The sequence below is a fragment of the Cydia pomonella genome, chromosome 22, assembly GCF_033807575.1.
Source record: "Cydia pomonella isolate Wapato2018A chromosome 22, ilCydPomo1, whole genome shotgun sequence".
NCBI lineage: Eukaryota > Metazoa > Arthropoda > Insecta > Lepidoptera > Tortricidae > Cydia > Cydia pomonella.
In genome coordinates, this window is record NC_084724.1 from 12,108,309 (window position 1) to 12,130,202 (window position 21,894).

General features: G+C 40.0%; 1 protein-coding gene and 1 non-coding gene across 3 annotated transcripts; one reads left to right on the forward strand and one right to left on the reverse strand.

Annotated features, from left to right (window-relative positions):
* Positions 1-214: 214 nt before the first annotated feature.
* LOC133530361 (centrosomal protein of 104 kDa) lies at positions 215-21,389 on the forward strand. Of its 2 annotated transcripts, none has more exons than XM_061868271.1 (19): positions 215-471; positions 4,730-4,888; positions 5,284-5,419; positions 5,585-5,672; positions 9,210-9,390; positions 9,838-10,049; positions 10,232-10,408; positions 10,630-11,141; positions 11,551-11,701; positions 13,106-13,332; positions 13,628-13,765; positions 14,463-14,594; positions 15,580-15,793; positions 16,334-16,735; positions 16,840-17,245; positions 17,580-17,676; positions 18,716-18,855; positions 19,343-19,435; positions 19,538-21,389. In XM_061868271.1, exons 1-19 carry the CDS (start codon positions 432-434, stop codon positions 19,657-19,659), a joined length of 3,627 nt encoding a protein of 1,208 aa, XP_061724255.1. In that variant the 5' UTR covers positions 215-431; the 3' UTR covers positions 19,660-21,389. The 2 variants fall into 2 exon arrangements, with proteins under 2 accessions (XP_061724255.1, XP_061724254.1); XM_061868270.1 differs by having other exon boundaries at positions 218-471; positions 16,828-17,245.
* Positions 14,920-14,991, reverse strand: Trnac-gca (transfer RNA cysteine (anticodon GCA)). The gene has a single exon. It is a non-coding gene; the product is annotated as a tRNA-Cys (tRNA).
* Positions 21,390-21,894: the final 505 nt, after the last annotated feature.

Genomic DNA, 21,894 nt, shown 5'->3' on the forward strand with positions numbered 1-21,894 from the left:
TATATATATATATATAAATATACAAGAATTGCTCGTTTAAAGGTATATAATAAGATTATAGGGCAGTCCAAGGTCCAAGCGAACCCTCCGGATTGCTCGGGGAAAGCCCGGAAAATAGTTTCACATGCAGTGCATAGATGGCGCTGTTGTCAAAAATTAAAACCTTTAGGAGCGAAGTTCGTGTCGAACTTATTGATTTTCCTCTCCCTACTGACTTCGCATTCTTCTTTCATTTCCTCGCAAGCTCTCCGGTATAACTTTACACTAAATATCCCAGTAAATGTAGTTAAAAGTAACTGTAATCATTTCCTTAGTTATGTTTTGACGAATGAAGTGTCCTTTTATTTAGTGGTTTTTTTGTTAGTGGGAATTTTGTTATGTTAGTGATGGAAGATTGGGGAGCAGTGGTGATGGTGGCCAGATAAAGGGATATGCCGAAACGCATCCCGTTCCACGTCGTATACGCAACAAGTAAGTGCATTATATATATTATAAAACAAATTTTACATAAATTGACTAAGTCCCACAGTAAGCTCAATAAGGCTTGTGTTGAGGGTACTTAGACAACGATACTTAAATACATAGAAAACACTCATGACTCAGGAACAAATATCCATGCTCATCACAGAAATATCCATGCTCATCACACAAATACAATGCCCTTACTAGGATTTGAACCCGGGACCATTAGCTTCGTAGGCAGGATCACTACCCACTAGGCCAAACCGGTTGTCAAATTCAGCCTATATACGTCCCACTGCTGGGCACAGGCCTCCTCTCATGCGAGAGGACTCGGGCTATAGTCCCCACGCTAGCCCAATACGGATTGGGGACTTCACATACACCTTTGAATTTCTTCGCAGATGTACGCAGGTTTCCTTACGATGTTTTCCTTCACCGAAAAGCTAGAATTATACAAAAATAGCATTCAAATATGGATGTAGCATTTAAAAACATACGGCAAAAAACAATCAAGTGCGAGTAGGACTCGCGGCCTGAGAGTTCTGTACTATCAACAAATGTTAAAAATATCGCACCCGAAGGGTAGCTATACCGGAACCCTGCTACTAAGCTTACGCTGTCGATCCGTCAGTCTATCAGCGGGCTCTATCATAAACTACCTAATCAATCAACTCCATAGGTACTACAAATAATAAAAAAGCGGCCAAGTGCGAGTCGGACTCGCCCATGAAGGGTTCCGTAGCAGCGTAGCAGGTTTACGATTTATGACGTATTAAAAAAAACTACTTACTAGATCTCGTTCAAACCAATTTTCGGTGGAAGTTTGCATGGTAATGTACATCATATTTTTTTAGTTTTTTCATTTTCTTATTTTAGAAGTTACAGGGTGGGGGGGGGGACACATTTTACCACTTTGGAAGTGTCTATCGCGCAAAGTATTCAGTTTAGAAAAAAATGATATTAGAAACCTCAATATCATTTTTGAAGACCTATTCATAGATACCTCACACGTATGGGTTTGATAAAAAAAAATTGAGTTTCAGTTCTAAGTATGGGGAACCCCCTATATTTCTCGTTTTTTTTTTCTATTTTTGTGTGAAAATCTTAATACGGTTCACAGAATACATCTACTTACCAAGTTTCAACAGTATAGTTCTTATAGTTTCGGAAAAAAAGTGGCTGTGACATACGGACGGACAGACGGACATGACTATCCGTTTTTCGTTTCGGCGGCGGGTTCCGTTTTTTGCCATTTGGCTACGGAACCCTAAAAATTAAATGAACTTAAAATTGATGTATCGTTCAGCACATACATTAGGTATGGTATGCATCTCTACATCATTAAAGAGATTCAGAATATTGAAATTGGAACAATTCAGTTGGTATTGTACTATTTACTCATTCATTTCATAGCTCTCGTAGTGCTAAGTCGTAGCTTAACAGGCTATAACTTACTTCGCTACATACTTTTCTAAATAGGTAGAAAAAATGCTTCGTTTACGCCTTGCGACGATATTTTATGTCGTCATTAGCACTGAATGGGTTAAGTAGGTATCAAGCGGTAGGCCGCTACGAACTCTCGTAGACGACGCTACGATGGTGCGTAGAGTTGTGAAGGATAACTACAACTATCTGTGAAACGGGATTTGATCGCGTAATAGTAGAGTTACATACACTATTTTATCTTCATACATATTATAAACTTTCTACGATATATTCACTAACCAAAATTACAGCCAACATCGGGGCATCGTTGCTCTTTTGGCGGAACTCGCGGATATGTGGCGGCGTCGCGAAATATGTTTATCGCTCATATTAAAACAAACTTTTGCTACAGTTACTTTAAAAACAACTAAACAAACTCATTTTATAGGTACGTATTTAAAACTAATTAGAAACTGTACATCTAATGGCGGTAAATGAAAACTTTTTTCACGCATGTCACGCAGTTTTTTTCTTTAATTTAGAGACAAACTAGAGTCGGGGGCCTATTTCTGTATCGTCCAATACAATCTAACATACGAGATTTGTCAAAAAGACATCTCAACTGATATTTGAATAGAGGTAGAATCGAATTGCTTTTTTTTCAGAGATGTTCGAAATTTGAATGTCATTACAAATCGATTTTGATGTAGTAATGATGCAATTACAAAATTTTACATTTTACAGATAATATTTTTTTTGTAACAAAACAGTTTATCGTAGTTGTATACATTATTTAGGGATTTTTAAGGCATCATAGAAGGTTTATGATATATGTGTAGATAAGTATACATATTTCGTCGTAAAGTGATTTCATTAACATCTATGCATTCAACTATGTTCTATTCCAGTCTATTGCATGACTCCAAGGACTCAAAACACTAAGACCCAACTAGTTACTAAGAAACTACAAACTAGTAAAAATGTTCGTAATAAGCCTTTTTATTTCCTTTTGTGTGCGCACGGGAATTAAATAGACGACCTTCAAATTTACTACAGCATTTATTACACTGCCGTGTACGAATTATCATCAAAAGGGTGTCATTTTAACCCTTCCGCTGTGGGCCTCTGTTCGTAGTGCTACGTTGAACCTTGCTACAAGCAAATGTATGGACAAAGTTACCTCCATAGGCAGGAGTATCTCTTAACAACTTTTTGCTGCTAGTTAATTGCGTTATACGCGGTGAAAACGTAAGCATATAATATAGGATAGAGTTTTAGTAGTGTGTAGTAGATAAGTAGATAGTAGACCTTGACCGGAATAGAACGAACGCAGCGAAGTTTAGAACATAAGTTCCATCACTTCAACACTGTCTCACCCCTTTGAATTTGAACCAATTATTGAATTATGGTACGGCAAAGCGCGGTGGCTGATATATTATATAAAAGTTACCAGTGTAAACAAACCATATGTTATTGTGATAAGGTCTAAATTCGAGTGGCTGTACAGACGTGTCGAACAGCACGAACGAGTGGCGAGCTACATCATTAATGCTTTCAATATTTAAGTGACTGCTCGAATCAATACTATGCTTAGGGCTATGTGACATATCGACCGGACAACCGTTTGCTTATACCGCTATTTTTTAACCCCAATTAGAAACAGGTGACAGAAAGTGTATGGTTTGTTTTAGGAATGAATTCCATTGATTATTTTTATATTTTGATACTAATACGTTTCTGCACTAGAGCATTTTACTTTTAAAGTACTATTTTTTTACGGTAAGCAATTGAATTTTTAGATTTGTTACCTATACATTTTCCAATCTGATATTTTACTCACCATTACTTAAATAATGTAGCTTTTACCGAAATTGTTAATTGGAAGTACCCTCAAGATATACTATAATAAAATAAATAAATAAATATTATAGGACATTATTACACAAATTGACTAAAGTCCCACAGTAAGCTCAGTAAGGCTTGTGTTGAGGGTACTTAGAAAACGATATATATAATATATAAATATACTATATTCATCGTTAATACATATAATATTGTAAGTTTATACTTAGTCATGTTATTTAAAACACGTGCATTTTACTTTCTTCGTATTCGAAATGAAAAGAAGAGTGTTTAACTCGGGCGAAGACATCATTTCAGCCTCACACTATTAGTTAAACTACCTCGACTGAAATGAGTGCTTTTCATCCCATGGTAAACAATCTACTATTTCAATGCGATTTTGCAGCTCGCTATACATACATTGATTTCTTGTTGCTTTGTTAAATTAATTATAGTCACGTACTTATCACGTGTAAACTTTTGAGCCGTACCTACTATCTTAGACATTTTTCATGACACCTAGGCCTAACAAGATTGACAAGTTGAACTGTACGCCGTCATGCGGAAAAATGACTTGCTAGTCGCGCGACCTATTTCACTTTATTATTATTACTTCATAGGCAGTGTCACTACCCACTAGGCCAGACCGGTCGTCAAATCTGGATGAAATTAGTCATTTCATCCAGAATTGGCGTCGTTAAAGCACCTTAGGCACCAAATCTTCTAACTTACCTTAAAGAAGAGGTTAGGTACGCCTAACCTGACACTAATATCAGGACCGCAGGTGTAAAATCGACGGGCCCCGCCGCGGCTAAAGATATGTTATGCTTGGATCGGAAGTAAATTAATAATTTGGCACCGTAAGGATGGTAAGAGCAGTAACAATGAGACAAGCACACATTGCGTAACACAAGCTCGCCACTTTCCTTAACAACTGCAGAACTTATCCGCTACTTGACCTTACATCTATGTCTGAACAGACTGAAAACCATCATTCCAGGTGAGGATAGCTCGTACCCAGCATGCGAGCTGAACTCGCAAGGCCCGGCGGCGCGCGGGTGGCGCTCCGCAGGCGGCCCGCCGCACGAGCTGCTGCTGCGGCTCACCAGCGTCGCCAGCGTGCACAAGCTGCAGCTCCTGGCCCACCATCAGCTCATCCGTGAGTTATCATCAGGAACTCTATATTTTATTTCTCTATGCTCCAGCTTCCCTAAGAGCTAGTTGCATCGATCACGATCGACGGACGGATCACTCAGCAGAGAACTATGAAATTTCCCATACAAAACTTTTTTACGATTTGGTGTGACCAACTCAGTCTTATTCCTTTCACACTTCTTCTTCTTCTGCGTATACTTATTAATTTATTAATTGTTACAAATCTAGATTAATTGTTATTCCTTTATTCCAGTCACTAGGCTTTTCAGGTAAGTATATGTCTACACAGATTAATTGTTAGTAGCTAGCCTGTTAGGTTACATGTCAAAATGTGGCAACACCTGTAAGTGATGGACAATCTTTCAGAGACGATTACTTAAAATTAGTGATATTTTCCAGCATCAAGCGTGGAGGTCCTTGTATCTGGCGGCTTGGTGTCCGAGGGCGCTGCTACGCCCTGTGGAGCCACCTACACCAGCGTGGGCCGCGTCACTCTCGCCAGGCCCGCGCCGCAGGCCAGAACCAGAGAGCTCAGGTACGGTTGACATTAAAATGCACCGCATCAACTATGGGTATTTGTGCTATAGCTATACGGTCATGTGACAACAATTGTGGCTTTACCTATGGAACGCTTCTACTCCTTTACGATGGCATTTAACTGAATATTTAATGTGGTTTATAACTCCATGTATGTTTGTAGGTCGGCAGCTCTTCCCGAACCTACCATCGCTCGATTCGTGAAGTTGAAACTATCTGGCCCGCATCCACCAGCAGCCGATAATGATCAGGTAGAATACGAAGTGTGATTACCTAAACACTAATTATATATATATTTTTAAAAACCTGGGAATATTGAAAAATGAAAAATGAAAAATGAAAAATTAATTTATTATTGCACACACAAGCATGGGTTCAATAGTGGGAAATATACACTAAGTTGAGGTTGCGTGCATACAGCGATACTTTTATAATAAACCGTTTGAACAGGGGTCCCCAAACTAGGCATAGCCTGTATCTTGGGCAACCAGTTAATGAATTAAAAACTAGAGAATTATGCCTAAAAATATAGATACTACTATTAAACCTTAGCTACTAGGGATTTTCGTTATTCAGTCTGTCAGTCAAGTCCCCTAGGGCTAAGTGGAAGGATCAGTGTATTAGTTAAGCAACATAAATTACTACAACATATGGGCAAAATCGAGACTTGTTAACCTAATATTTAATGTTTATTTCTCGATACAAGCGTGTATCACCGTATCATTACTGCACTATCTCCTCAGTCTTATTATAATCGATAGTTAGCAACCAGTCACATATAACTCGCTTTGCCTGTTTAACAGGGAGCTCCTTAATGTTGCAGTATTTTACAATTGAATTGTACACTGATGCTTTCCCATAGCTGCCGAATCTCCTAGCAAACTTAGTTTTTGTTGAGGGTTTTTTTAGTATAAAATTGCGCTTTTTTAGCATATCATTGTGCAATACCGTGCCAATCAAATTTTTATGGGTAAGTATACAGGCTCGGAGTATAAAGAGCTGTCGAATGTTCAAGACCCGGGCTTCTTTATATAATTGAGACGTGGGGAAGAGAAAAGGTTTTCTAAGCATAACTTTTAACACCGATCTTTGGGCCCGTTCCGCACCTAGGAGCGTGGTTTTTGCTGCGTTGCCCCAGATACTAACACAATAACTAGCTACGGATTGACAAATAGCTGTGTAAACCATTTTTAGGACTCTCCGGTCTGCTGAGTCCCTAACTCGTTTTATTATTGCGATTGTTTTCCTTAAACGTTTGGACAGGGCATCAATATGTAGTTTAAAGTTGAGATTTTCATCCAACATAATTCCAAGGTATTTGATGACGTTGCACCGCGCGATAGGGATTGGGACACAGTTACATACCTGTGATTCAGAGAGAGGGGACCTACATTTATGTATTTTAACTTGTAGATCTTCAGGGGGTCTAGATGTAGCAGTTTTATGGAAGCAGACAAAATTCGTTTTTTTATGGTTAAGAGTCAGTAAGTTTCTCTCCAGCCAGGTGTAGATAGACATCATTCCCAGCTCAGCCGCACGGGACGTCTCCTTCCACGTATCACCCGTGAACAGGACAGCCGTGTCGTCGGCGTAACATATCACCTCTGCATCTTGGAGTCCCATATCGTGTATGCCATTTATGTAAATGTTGAAAAGAGTCGGCCCCAACAAGCTGCCCTGGGGGACGCCGAAGTGCACTGGTAAGGGGTCACTTATATCAGAACCAACCTTAACTAGCTGGCTACGATTTCCGAGGTAACTTTTGAACCAGTCTAGAGAAATACCTCTTACCCCAATTCGTTCCAGCTTGTTCAAAAGTATTTCAGACGACACCGTATCGAACGCTTTGGCTAAATCTATAAAGACTCCAATGCAATATTGATTCTTATCTAGACTGTCGGAAATCAACTCTGTTAAAATTGCAACTGCGTCTTCGGTGGATCGATTGGACCTAAAACCAAACTGTCTGGGCGATAGTATGTCGTGCGTTTCGATAAATTTTGACAAACGTACATTAACTACCTTTTCGAGTAGTTTTGAGAAAGTGCTTAGAAGCGAAATAGGTCTATAGTTTGCTGGAACATCTTTAAGGCCGTCCTTATAGATTGGCGTGACTGAAGCCACTTTCCAGAGTTTAGGAAAGCAGCCAGTGGTTAAACTAAGATTAAAGATGTATGTTAACGGACCACATAATATGTGCTTAAAACGCTGAATTAAACTAGGACTCACACCGTCCAGACCAGGGGCACAGCTTGGTTTCAGTTGTGTTATGAATTTAAGGATTTCTTGACGGTCTGTCGGTTCCAGAAAGAGGGAATGCGATGGACCGTTCTTTAGTTTTACGTTCGACGCTAGGCTTTCCTCCGATTCATTCAAGCGATGTAGGATATCGTTAGCAAGATTTTGGCCAACCGTGGAGAAATAGTTATTTGTTATGCTAAGGGAATTTCTTGTGTTATCTGCTATAGTCAACAGTTCAGCGGCTGAGGTGCCCTTCGTTTTGATATTACAATTTTTTTTGAGTATTTTCCATAACTCTTTGGAATTTTTACAGTGCGTCTGGATCTGATCGCTCTCATACTGGATTTTTAATTTCCGTAAGAGATCGTTATAGAAGTTCCTGTACCGAATGTAGATAAGTTTAGACAGGTCATCGTTCGGGTTTTGTCTTGATTTTGCATGTAATCTGTCACGGTGGCGGGCACATCTCAGCAGACCTGGCGTCATCCACGGTTGTATCGTGCGGTTTGATCTGCTTAATTTTAAGGTGCTCTCATTTGCCTTGATAGTTCTTTCTATAACGCCCATAAACAGCTCCACCGAGTCATCTATGTCGCGCAGCGAAGTGACTTCGTTCCAGTCAAACGTAGTTAGGTCAGCTTCTATCCCTTCATAGTCAATAACTTTACGAGTTCTGCTAATCGGTCTATACGGCTTTTGGTCGATGGAGAGGCCCATAATGGCTATTTTGTGGTCGGTGATGTCCGAATTACATACCACTGCAACCGCCGGAAGTTTTGACTTTACAAAAATATGGTCCAGACAGGCCTTCAAACGCGTGGGCTTAATGATAGCCGGTTCAAGGCCGTGTTCTGCATTCAGGCACAAGTATGTCATAGAGTCTGGTCCGGAAATATCAATATTGATGTCGCCTGCGACTATTAAATTACTTCTTTGTTTATAAGATTGTAAAATTTTGTCTAGTGAGTTTATGAAGTTATAGTTTATATAGTTTATGAGTTTATAAGATATTATTAACACTTACCTCCTTATATATTTTAGAAGATTGCACTTTCGTTAAATTACACAGCTTTTTCTTCCTACAAGCAAAAAACCGACATGCAAAACCATTAAATCTCACCCAAAATACCTTACTCTACCTTACCTGGCCCACTTATACCTTAAAAATAATTCACTCTGGACCACACATGATGTGCATAAAAATCTTTAATAAACTTCCGCAGTCAATAAAAGAAATAGGAAATGCAAAATTATTCAATAAAGCATCTAAAAAACAAATCTTTCTATACGCTGCAGAGTTTTTTGATGATAGAACGTTAAATTAATACCTATGCTAAGAGTAGGTAACTTAGCTCTTAACTACTGCCTGTGACCTTAAATGATTCTGTGTAAATCTTTGTACTCGTTGTTATTTAGTTATAAGATTGCTGCGCCCTTGCAGGGTACATATTATTTAATTTTATGTACCTAATATGATTGCAATAAATGCTTTGTCTTGTCTTGTACCTGAAGATGTAGCCTTTTAATTAATACCTATTGGTATACAGGTAGCACTAATGGCAGTGAACGTATTGGGTGAAGAGGTGGAAGACCTTGAGAAGTCGCCCGTGTCCAACAAGGAGTTGTGCTACTCGCCCTACGACGACCTGGCCTTCGTCATGTATGTTGACACGGAGATCGCCGACCTGGTCAGGAACTTGGATGAGAAGAAGCGGGTTGCAGTGTGTGGTAAGCCTAATGTAGATTTCTGTTTGCTCTTGGCACAGATCACATAATACTAGTACCTACTCTTTGAGAGCGATATTTGATGCAGTACCTATAAGCTCTTTGCTATAAGCCAACTATAGTCAGGACTAAATAAGGAATTAAGGAGTATCATCAGCATTTGATGCAGTACCTATAAGCTCTTTGCTATAAGCCAACTGTAGTCAGGACTAAATAAGGAATTAAGGAGTTTCATCAGCATTTGATGCAGTACCTATAAGCTCTTTGCTATAAGCCAACTATAGTCAGGACTAAATAAGGAATTAAGGAGTATCATCAGTAGTTTCATTTATCGTTTTACTAAATCAACTCACACGACTAATTTTTACAATTGAATCTTATGCGGTAGTTTTCAGCAATGTCATTCTTTTAGGTTATTTTATTCACGTTAGTATGTTTTTTCTCGTACAGAAGAGCGATTCGAATACGCTCGGCGCCTGAAGTCAGCAGGTACAGCGCTGGCGGCGGCGGGCATCAGGATCGGGCGGTGGCGGCTGCGCAAGCGCACGGCGGCGGCGCGCGACGACTTCGAGCTTGCGCGCCGCATGCGAGACCGCATCGCGGACGCACTCGCGGGAATAAAGGACGATCCGGTACTCATGAGGCTGTTTGAGGAGGAAGGGGTAAGAAGCTCACTTGAAGACTTAATGAAACATGTGCATCATAAAGTTAGCACTTCATTTACATAAATCGGCTATATAGTTTTTTTTCGCATACATTACATACGTACGTAATAGTCTGACTATAAGAGCATTAGAAATACAAGTTCACGGAAGGTTGAGAGAAAAACAAACACATGTTTCAGCCTGACACCCGCAACGACTCGTCAATGGCGCAAGAGTACGATTTCTCCCATCACCTGTCTCCGTCCGTGGCCGCCGGCGCGCTGAGCCTCGACATCCCCTCGCCCGTGCCGCCCCTCGACGAGCCCGACTGCCAGGAACAACAGGAGCAGGAAGATGGTGAACACGATGTGCCTCACGTAAGTATTGATTGTCATATTTATTGTAGGCAACTATTTTACCAACTTTACATTTGTCACTTGACATCTAAATCGATAAGAATCGATGGGAGGCTGTCAAATAAATGGTTATATCCGAAAGTCTACTTTCTCTGTTGTAGTAGACATAATATCGTCGTCAGGACATACAACAGTATGTAAGTATCTTGCTTTGAATACTCAAACATAGTTTTGTGTTTTAGTCCCCAATCCAACAATTGCACGAAAAAGCTCAACCAGAACCCCAGCTCTTTCAAAATGAACAACCAACGCAACAACAAAACCAGCAACCATTACTACAAACTACCCAACATGAGAAAATGAAAGAAGAAGCACAAAGAAGGGATGAATTTGAACAGAAAGAAGAAATGCAAAGAATGGAAGAGCTTCAGAGACGAGAACAGGTTCAGAGGAGAGAAGAAGTCCAGAGGCGAGATGAAGTCCTGAGGAGAGAAGATTTTCAGAGGAGAGAAGAGACCCAGAGGAGAGAAGAGACACAGCGGAGAGAAGAGACTCAGAGGAGAGATGAGGTTCTACGGAGAGAAGAGATCCAAAGGAGGGAAGAAGAAGAGTTGAGGAAAGAGACTGATAGTCCTAGGAGGAGTATCACGCCTAACGCTGCTAATGGCACTTTGGTGCGGCGGAGGAATAAAAGCGCGGGGCCCAGATCTACCTTTGAAGCGTATGAGGAAAGACTGCTTCCAGCGCTGAGACAGTAAGTAAAGTTCCATTACTTCCATTTAGATATCGACAGTATAGAATGGTAGAATGCCGTATAAAACTTTGTGGTTAATCGTTAAATATTATAGGAAATTCCCATACTATCTGTTTTTTGCAATAAAGATAATGATAGTTTATTATTCAAGGAGGCATATATTTTACAATGCGCTTATGAACGTCAAATAAAGCTACACCGGCTCTAACCCTACATCTCTGAAGAGAAGGATCTCGGGTGAGAAGATTTAAATCCCCCCTCAATTGGAGGAGGGTATCCCAATATGGACCGGCAAGAAACTCGGCGGGACACATCTTTTCAAAACATTACATCTTATAATCAACATGCATTAAATAAGAAAAAAAATACAATTTAGATTACTAGACTTATCAATATGGATTTATTTCAGTTCTCACACGAACGAGTACCTCCGCGAGGCGCGCGAGGAGGAGTGCAGCGGCGGCGGCAGCGCCTCCTCGCATCCAAGACCGCCGCACAAACTTAACGAGCGAGAACGCAAGCAGGCTGCGTTGCCCATACTCATCTTCGGCTATCCTATTGTAAGTATGACCAGCTCTTCTTTCTCCTGGCAGATTACTTGAGGATGTGAGGATACACATAACAGTTTAAAAATAAAATATTAGAGACTATCTTGGCACCAACACATTGAACACATAAACAATAGAGTACGTAAACTTACTTGGATTTTTAAAATACTTAGACACATCACAAGCACATCTTTAATTAAGCAGATTTACTTAGCTTTAGCACAATCCATCATGACATACTGCATAACAGTATGGGGAGGAGCGTCTAAAGTCAAATATCTTGAAGTAGAGAGGGGGCAGAGGTGCCTGCTTAAAACGATGCTATTTAAGCCATATCGATATCCTACTTCTGAGCTTTACAACGACTGTCAACTCTTTAGTATGCGCAAACTCAGCCGTAGTTTTAAGACTCCATAAAAATCTACCTTTTACAACTGTCAATGTAAAACACAGAAGAGCCCGAACAGTCGCACCTATGCCTCTTATCAAGTCTGCAATGGCAGCTAGACAGTTCGAAGTACAAGCTGCACACTTGTATAATCTAATTAATAAAAAGGTCAATATATACGCATTAAAGTACTACGAATGCAAACATACTGTCAATGGTTGGTTAACTGGACTGAGTTATGATGTTGTAGAAGATCTTTTATTTGTGAAATCCTAGCATACGTGTAGTCCTAATTAACTAATTATTTACTTAACGCTAAATGATATAATATATACGGACACACACATCCACACATACACACACACACACACACACGCACACACACACACACACACACACACTTAGTAGCATACGTAAGTAGTTAGTAAGGTAATCTTATACAATAAGTGGGTTCATTTTATATAAAACTAGTGGATAAAAAAAAAAAAAAAAAAACAAAATGTACTTACCATGAGGAGCGAGTTCTCCTGACACAGGTGTCTTCATACCTACTAGGAGGGCTCAACACTTGTAAAAATTGTATACGTGTTTTTTTTCACGAAATAATTTTTTTTTTTATTTTTTTTTTTATATATTTCTGTTTATTTCTAAGGGAAATTTGGGGAGGGGAGTTCTGCCAAACCCAGTTAAATGGAGTCTTGTGCTAATCATTCTTGTCGTACGTAGCCAAAGCCTTTAATAAAATTACTGGATATTTTTACCATTTAGAATTTAAACTATGTGTAGGTATTTATTCTTTGACTTGCTACAATATCGTCAATTTAGTTTAGAGTCAGACCATGATAACTTGGCAGCGATTTTGACAACCTAGATAGTGCAGGTGTTATTTTAAACGTCAAACTTCTATAAAATAATGACTTTTACTAAACACTTGCACAGGTTGGCCATCAAAATCGCTGCCATCTTATAGCTTGTCCTGACTCTACCAAACCTGCAAAAACACTGATATAACCAACATATTTTTGCAGGTGGAGAAGTTCTATTCCAAAAATTTCCTGGATAAGGAGGAAGGCCTGGCAAGGTTACGCGCCGAACTGACATCTCCATCTAACGGCAGCACAAAGACCTCACCCAATAAGACGGCGCGAGCGGCGGCGCTGCTGCTGCAGCGGGCCCTCAGGGACAAGGTGTTCTCCGTGTACAGCCAGGCCAACGAGGTGCTCAAGACGCTGTTCCAGGAGTTCGTGCCGGGCAGGTGAAAATCGTTTACAGCAATATACTACTCAGTCAGAGCTGATCGGAGATTCATGAACCCTGGATTCATCACAGTTATTCGCAATTGGATGAGATATACAAACATAAACAACTATGATACAGAACGCGCACAGAAATAGATTAGTAGGTCTATATTAACACACTCGACAATTTAATTTTTTCTCATCCGGCATGGTGGAGTAAATCTCACCTTGTTCATATTTATCGAGATCACGACAGTTAGATTTGTAATTGACATCTCCAAAATTACAACATATATTAATAAAATGGTTCAGGGTTTGCGCAGCTGAAGTAGGCCGATGCCTGGAGAAGCTGCTCCCCGAGCTGCTCCGCGCCTGCGGGGACCCGGCGCCCAGGGTCCACTCCACCGCGCAGCACACCGTGCTCACTGTCGCGGACTGCCCGCAAGTCAGGTGAGTTACTCATTTATTTATTTATTTATTTATACAAGGAATTCCAACAGTTATAATAAATACATTAAACTTTTTAGATAATATTAATTTTTTATATAATATATGAACTCGCAAATAAAATAATCGCTAATATGGGCAACATCGTCTACAATCTGAATTTATAATTTATACTGGCTATCCTTTTGTCATGCTTATGTGAATCCCAATAATTGGTAACTGATAGCACGGACAGGAAGGTTGGTAATTTATAGCCAGGTCTTTAATGTGCCGCCTGAGTGATTTTGTCGAGGAGCTAAATATTGACCATGTATGACATCACACTCATTTTGAATCTCTTTCTGAGGGGTGGTTCTCTTGAAATAAACTCAACAGCTGGTATAATACGTTCAAGCGGCTCACTATACCGAAAAAGACAGCATTAAAGATCATAATTTTGCGTCGGAATAAAATAAGTATGATGGGACATCCAGTTCGAGTGGTTTATAAAGAAAAGAAACACTTAGAAATACATTGAAGACCATTTTACTAAGTAGAGTCTGGGCGGAAATAGAAGAGTCGTGGAATGTATCGGACTCTAGTACTTATAATGCTGAAACTGTGTACCAGCTATCTGGACAGCATCCCTTAAACCCAGACCATTCATACAATTGATCTTTAAGGGTATTGGCAATTGTAATAATCAGTCCGGTCGTTGCAGGGCGCTGCACATAATCCCCCAGCAGCTGGTGCGCGCGGTGCCCGCCTCCATGCACCCGCGCCTGGCGCTGTCCCGCCTGCAGATGCTGGAGCAGCTCATACTCAGCCACGGCATCTCTACTGATAAGAATAGGTAAGGTCATATGTCTCTTACTCATGTCAGTCAGTCAGCCATGGATTGACAAAAAACAAGTTTAATAAAATGGTAACCTAGTTACCATTTTTACCTTAGTTAGACTGCTAACGGCAGAGTGTGAAGTGTTTTACATATACATTCCTATATATATTTGTTGTAAAAAATTTAACGAGCAATATAATTAATAATTACTATACGTAGATATAATTTTAAGTAGATATTTTTAAACCGTCGAAGACTTATGATTGACCCAAAAAAAATTGAAAAAAAAAGGAAGAAATAAAACTGCATTACTTATTTATACAGAATCTAAAAAAATCTTAGGGGACACCCGGATTTGAACCGGGGACCTATCGATCTGCAGTCGATTGCTCTACCACTGAGCTATATCCCCGTCTATTGACTCGTTGAAAATGACGAATACATACTCGTACTTATCAAGCACTCTAGTTGTGAAATGGATAGTAATTAAAACAATGACTAATAAACCTAGCTAAGTAAACTTACGTCAGCTGTTATCAATTAGTACGTGTTTTATACCTATATTATATTAGCAGTGTTTTGTTTTTAGACTTTTTCATCATCATAAATTTAAGAGTAGGTATTTAACGGCGGAGTTCATTACTACAATATTATACCCGATATTTAGTTTCGCTTTTTCCAAAAAAAAAAAAAAAAAATTTGTATTGCAAATTTTGAATAAAAGGAAAACTTTTAAACCTAATTTTTCATTGTACCAAAAAATTATGGAAAATAGGAAATATTTAGAAGCGGAAAAAACGTTTTCGCTCGCTCGCAAAACAATCATGTGGTTAAGTAATTCAGGGGTAAGGTGTTATAAAAAAAAAAAAAAAAAGTTTATTTGCAGAAAAGGGTAGTGTACATGTCTTAGTGTAAATACAATAGTTTCACCTTTGTTCATCTTAATCTTTTGCTGCTGGCTATTTAAAACTTGCAGTTGTGATGTCTATGTCTGTGGCAGCGGGCTGACGGTGCGGCGCCTGGCCGAGTGCGGCGCGGCGGGCGCGCAGCACGCGGCGGGCTCGGTGCGCGCGGCGGCCGAGCGCATCCTGCTGGCCGCCTACGCGCGCTCGCCGCGCGTCGTGCGCGCCCAGCTGCCGCCCGACGACGCTGTGACGCGCCGCAACCTTATCTACCGACATTTGTTCCAGCAGTTCGACAGGATTGATATGCAGGTCAGTAACGGAGAACTGCTTAAGGGTTAGGACACGTTAGGTTGCATTTACGTTACGGTCTACTAAAATTCCTGTTGAAGCGTAATAGTCAAGGCACAACTTTCCCTTAGTGATGTCATCACATACCGCATTTAAGTCAAACTCAAAACATCTTCATTGCTCTCATATTACCCTGACCCTGTAAGGGCACAGCAATTTAAAGTTATACACATTTACTTATGCTCTGGCACAGCGACCTTGTCAGTACCTAAGTAAAAGGAAAAATGGCATCCATTCACTGTAACGGTGCTTCCGTATCATTCGTCTGTAGGATCCACGCTGTACGCAAGCCTTGTATAAGTTGCGCTAACTAGACGTAAAATCTGGATCAAACATGTGTATATGCTCGCGGCGCATTCGCCATTATATGGATTCAACTTTATAACGACTTCTTGATGTGAGCACTACGTAATTCAGCAGTCAGATTTTCAAAACGATATCCCCGTTTAGAACCCAATTGAGCAATGTGTGTTAGTCATTAAGGAAACATTATTGTTGCAGAAAATCTTGAACCAAGCGCCATCAGAAGAACAGCTCCTTAATGGCGACCAATCAGCGTCTCACTCCGCCGCAGAAACCGCGAGCGTCGCCCAATCCACGCGCAGCGGGACCACCAGCGGCATGACCTCGTCGTTCGGGATGACGTCATCCATCGGAGCCACTTCCTCCTACAGCCTCAAGTCCATGACATCGAGTATCAGTGGGGCTACACTAGCACCATCTAGCTTAAGTGGAAGTTACACAACATCCAAGTCGAAGAGTAGCCTTAAAAAATCTCCTACGAAGAGGTATACTCCGAGCAGGGCTGTTAAGGATTTCGCAAACTATCCTTGTTACAATAAGCTGAGGCTGGATAGTGCTGTGAGTCCGAAACATTCTCCAAGATCCAGTGCTGCTGAGAAGGTAATTTCGAAATAAAATAGCGCTTCTTAAAATAACCTGCTGAAACTAATGGCTGAGTAGTTCTTAATTAGCAATGGTATATTTTCTCCCAGGTTCATTTCCAGGACAAGGAAGAGGAGCCACCAGTGGTGTACCGGCGCACAAACCGCAACGCAGAAAACCGCCATTCCATGATCCACTACGATCATGACAACTCCAAGCCACAACTCAAAGAACGACCCATCACCGTGTACGAACCTCTACACTTGGAATACAGAGACTCTCCGTCTTTAGGTTCACCTAAAAACTCCAGAATAGACGTTCGAAGCATGGACTCTCTGCCTATGGATTCACCGCAAATGTCCAGAATAGATTTGAGATGTGACTCTGATAGCAGGAGCTTGGATTCTCCTAAAGTAAAAGCGGAGTATTATAGGGAGGCGGTGCTGGAATCTCCTAAGCTGGTGGCTGGGTTAAGGAACTTGCAACTGGATGACAGTCAGATGGATGAGAGCGGTTACTACAGCCCTGGTAAGTATTTAACTATAGCACTTATCTAGTTTTGGATTAAGGCATTTCCTTCATTCCGGCTCTAAAATGTTTTCTGTCTAATGTTGTGTCTAAAATTACGCCGAAAAGTTCAACTTCCAATTCCAACTATTCCAAGTATACCACTGCTATTAGAATTTGCTCCCGTCATCTGCAGTCCATCAAAAATACGATTTAGGTCCCATTAAATATCGGGGCCAGTATGGACCATGGTAACAACTTCTTTGACCTTGTTGTTTATTTCGTCACACGGAATCGCCTCGGATATGAGTTTGACGGAGGGACAAATATTTTTTTGAGGATAATGATGTGGCAGGGCGGCGGCAGCAGGCTGTGAGCGAGACGCACTTCGAGTCGTTCGAGCGCGGCGCGGGGGACGTAAGCAGCGACACCACGCCCGAGCCGGTCTGCAAGTAAGTTCCTAATATTGTGAGACTATTGTTAAATATTTCTGTCTTATCTGTATTTTCATAACTTTACAACTAGGTAGGTACTCTGAATATGCCAAGCGATCAGTAGATACTTCCTTGCCTTCTTGGATACTGCTGAATATAATTCAGCCCACACAGTAACGACCCATGTTAGGCTTCAAATAAACGTTTTTTTCGAGTCGAATTTGTCAGACCAATATATATTCCAGCCATCGTACTTAAAGCCATTTTCCTACTCCTCTACTGTTATCTGTCATTTATGCATTCATTAACACGAATATAAGAACATACATAAAAGATTTCAAGAAAAGTCTATATTGTCTATTCCTCATAAAAGCTCTTGTGCTTTTATACGCAATAACGTTACTGCGATTAATGGCTACCAACCTAACAAAACCAAAACGAATACGGTTTTAAACTAAGTGCATTGATGCCAACTTACAAAATATTCATTTGGTTGCATAGTAAAAATAATTACTTCATAAGTCAGAAACACGCATGTGACACCCGTAATATAGCAACACCCATAGATTACGAAGACCGCTTAGCGTTGCTTGTTAGTCTCCGTAGGCTACGGTGGCCAAAATTGAGAAAAAACTGTCCAAAAAATTAATTTAGCAAGTAGCAAGTACCAGGGCCTCATGAGTTACGAGGAGGTGTCGCCGACCGGCCGGCCGCGGCCCGGGGCGGGCCGGGCGCGTAACAAGGTATGCTCGCGCGTCTTGTCTATATACTTTTGCTTTGTTTGCCTAAATTAAGATTTATTTTTGTTGACTCGTAGGAAAAATATTGTATGCAACGTTGTATAAGTAGGTCAAAAAATTCTCGTGGCGTATTCCTTTACAACTCACGCCACTCGCCTTTTTTGACCCTTCTTATACAACTGTTGCATAAAATACTATTTCAGATCTTTTGAGTTTGGTTCTCTTTTAGTTGTCAAATAAAAGAAGAGCCATAGACGAAGACGGTTACACACATTAGATGGACCATAATCGTGTAACTTCAATCTGTACTATTTCAGTACGACCTGCACTTGGTGCGGGCGACGCGTGCGCGCCGACGGGCTGGAAGCGCACTACTGGCGGCGCTGCGTGCTGCTGGCGCGCTGCCCCAGCTGCCGCGTGGCCTTGGAGGCGCGGGTGCTGCACCTGCACCTGCTGGGTATGTACAGTCACGGAATTTAAAGGTTTGTTACTTTGAACCTTAATGCCATTACATAGAATCGAAAAGTGACAAACCTCCAAATTGCGTGACTGTACCTATGCTAAATTACGGATGCTGGAGCGGAGCGATTACCGTGGCGTTGCGGCGCGGTGTTTTACATACATGTTAACAAATGCAAACGCATAAACAATAGCGGTCGGTCTCAGACCTGATCAAATTCCTTGAAAGTTTTAAGCCACGACGCTGAACTGATTTGGTGATACTATAGCCACCTTACAGATTCTCTCTCTTGTTTATTTCTGATTACTAAGTTCGTTAAGTTATACACTATTCCAATTAGTCTCCCCACTCTCTCCAGGTCTCAACTAACACATGAAATCTTGACAGAAGTCAAGTATTGGTCACTGTCCATTTTTATGAGAATGTGAAATGGAACTTGCTTTTAAAGAACTTTCCTTAAAGTATTTGTTGTTCTAATTTGCAGAAGAGTGCTCAATGGGCGAGGGTTCGTGGAAGGCGTGCGCTAAATGCGGCGCGGCGCTGTATGTGGGCGATCCGGAATACCACAACTGCATACGTAAGTAAATTACATCCACATTCACTGGCCAACAAACACAGGCACATAGACAGATAGAAGAGCATTCTTTACTTTCCTAACAAACAATTTCTTGTTTAACAGCATTAGGCATGGACGAGTGGAAGTGTCCGTACTGCCTGACGAACGTGCTGGCACGCGACTTGCCTTGGCAACGTCATCTCATGCAGTGCCCCAGAAACCCACGGCTCAACAAAACCTCGTAACGTAAGGAATAGATCTAAACTGACATGTTTTATTTTCAGAAAAGTCAATTTTCATAATGATAATGCATAGAAGGCCTTATTGAGAGTAACGCACACATTCAAAATGCGTTTGGTACAGGCAAATAACGCCTATGACTGGGTGTTACATCTTTGTACGAATTTAAGGCTGTCCATTGACTGTCCATGTATTGTGTTTCACAACGTTTGGAATAGATACTCATTTAGACTTTAACAAGATCTCAGTAGATATCAGATAGTTATAACTAATTTAATTAGATAATTTCTCTTAAAATCATGAAATGATATGCGACTAGTTGACCGGCCAAATTTGAACTTTAACTTCTAATACGTAAAGTCCACTTTGAAATTAATAAAATATGAATTTAAAGGTATAGGTAATTAGACTACAAGTTACAACAAACATAACGGAAAACTTACAAATTCTCGGTAGAAATTCATAATTAAACTTTTTTTTTAATTAAATATGTGATTAAAGGGTAAATAATAAATAGTATTTTTTTTCAGGGTTAATAGCACGCATATATCGAACAGTTTTAAATATGTTAAATCTCAAAATTATTTATATTGGGGAATATATGAAATCTAAGGCACAGCTTTCCTCCACTGCTACCGTCCAAAATTCTAGAATCCGTCTTACAAATGCTCAGTTAAACAAACGCTATCTATATTTTACTTACGAAAACAAATGCACTATTTAAGTTTAGAACTTGGCCGTAACTATATGCACATTTTAGTTAAACGTTAATATATTGTTGATAAAGTTTTTGAAACTTAGTTATACATTGTTGTTATTAATTTTATGACCATTTGTTTTCATTATGTAAGGTGTTACTAGCAATGTATGGTAGAGATTAATTTGTTAATTTATTGGAAGTTAGTATTTTTCATTAGATGTCACAAAGAGTCATTAGTTAAACGTATACTGTACTCCATTTTATTTCATTAACCAGCAGTAAACCTGATAAAATCTCGTAGAAATTAGTCGTTCCTGGTTTAGAGTAGCGATTTATTTATTTATTTTTGGATAAAGGAGGATATTCGAAAATACGTTATATGTCATATAAGGGCACGAAATGCCTACAATATTGTAGATCATAAACAATAGCTACCAAACTGCGCGTAATACTCATAATATAGATTTAATGTAGCCGTAGCTAAAGTTAACTAGCGTAGCCACATCACCCACTGTGATAGGGTCGAGTTTTCGTTAAATCAGGAATAAAGCGCGGGACTTCGTTGACGGTTTAGATTTTAACTTAAATTTAAGATTCATATAACTATTAAACACTTCACTTGTTTTCTTGTATATTGTCGCACATTTCGAACTGTCAGAATTTGAATTTTCCAGTATCTCAGCATGTATACACAGGCCATCCAATCACTGGATTCTGTATGTTCTAAATATTTCATACATCTTAGAAATGGAAATGCCCTACTGTGCTTAGTAGGCGTCTTATTGTTGCGGTCACAATATTTACTCAGTTCTTACTAAGCAAGCGAAAAATGGAATAGATTAGGTACCGCTTTGGGCATGATACGAACTTGCGACCTGTTTGGAACATCGGGCTAATCGCTTTTAAAAAACTGAGCTATCGAAAATATTGTAGTATCGCTTGCAAACGTATATGTTTGATATAAAGAAGTTTAGTGTGGGTTAGCACATTGTTACTGGCAAATTCAGAACTCATGTTATGGGTGCTGGGGCCGCAAAGATACACAAAGAAATGAGAAGACTTTTCAGAGTGCACTTTATAGACGATCTATGATTGGCTCTAAGTGACAATACTTATACTATATCCTGGTTTTGAAGAGCTGGCACCGCTGTTTTACAATAACAAGTATAATTTGTTATATGTTGTCTAGAGCAGGGGTAGGGTGTTGGGAATAAGACACCTTAGTTGTGATTTTATAAGAATGTTAATTATTCTCTAAAAGCCTTCCTATATAAACAACCTTGCATATGCAATAATGCATGTATTAGATATGTCATATTACAGGACTTTCGTGCGCAGTAGGCACACTAACCAAAGGCAGGTTAAAATATAACTGCACACGTTGAATCCGTTGGTCTCTTGGACTGTAGAACGTCTCACGGCCGAAGCTGTTGGCACCGTTAGGTCGAATGTGCGATGTATACCAATCGTAACTTGATAAGTACATGGAGGCTCGAAAATACGTTGACGATTTTTTTATTACGGTATATTGTTGAAAAGT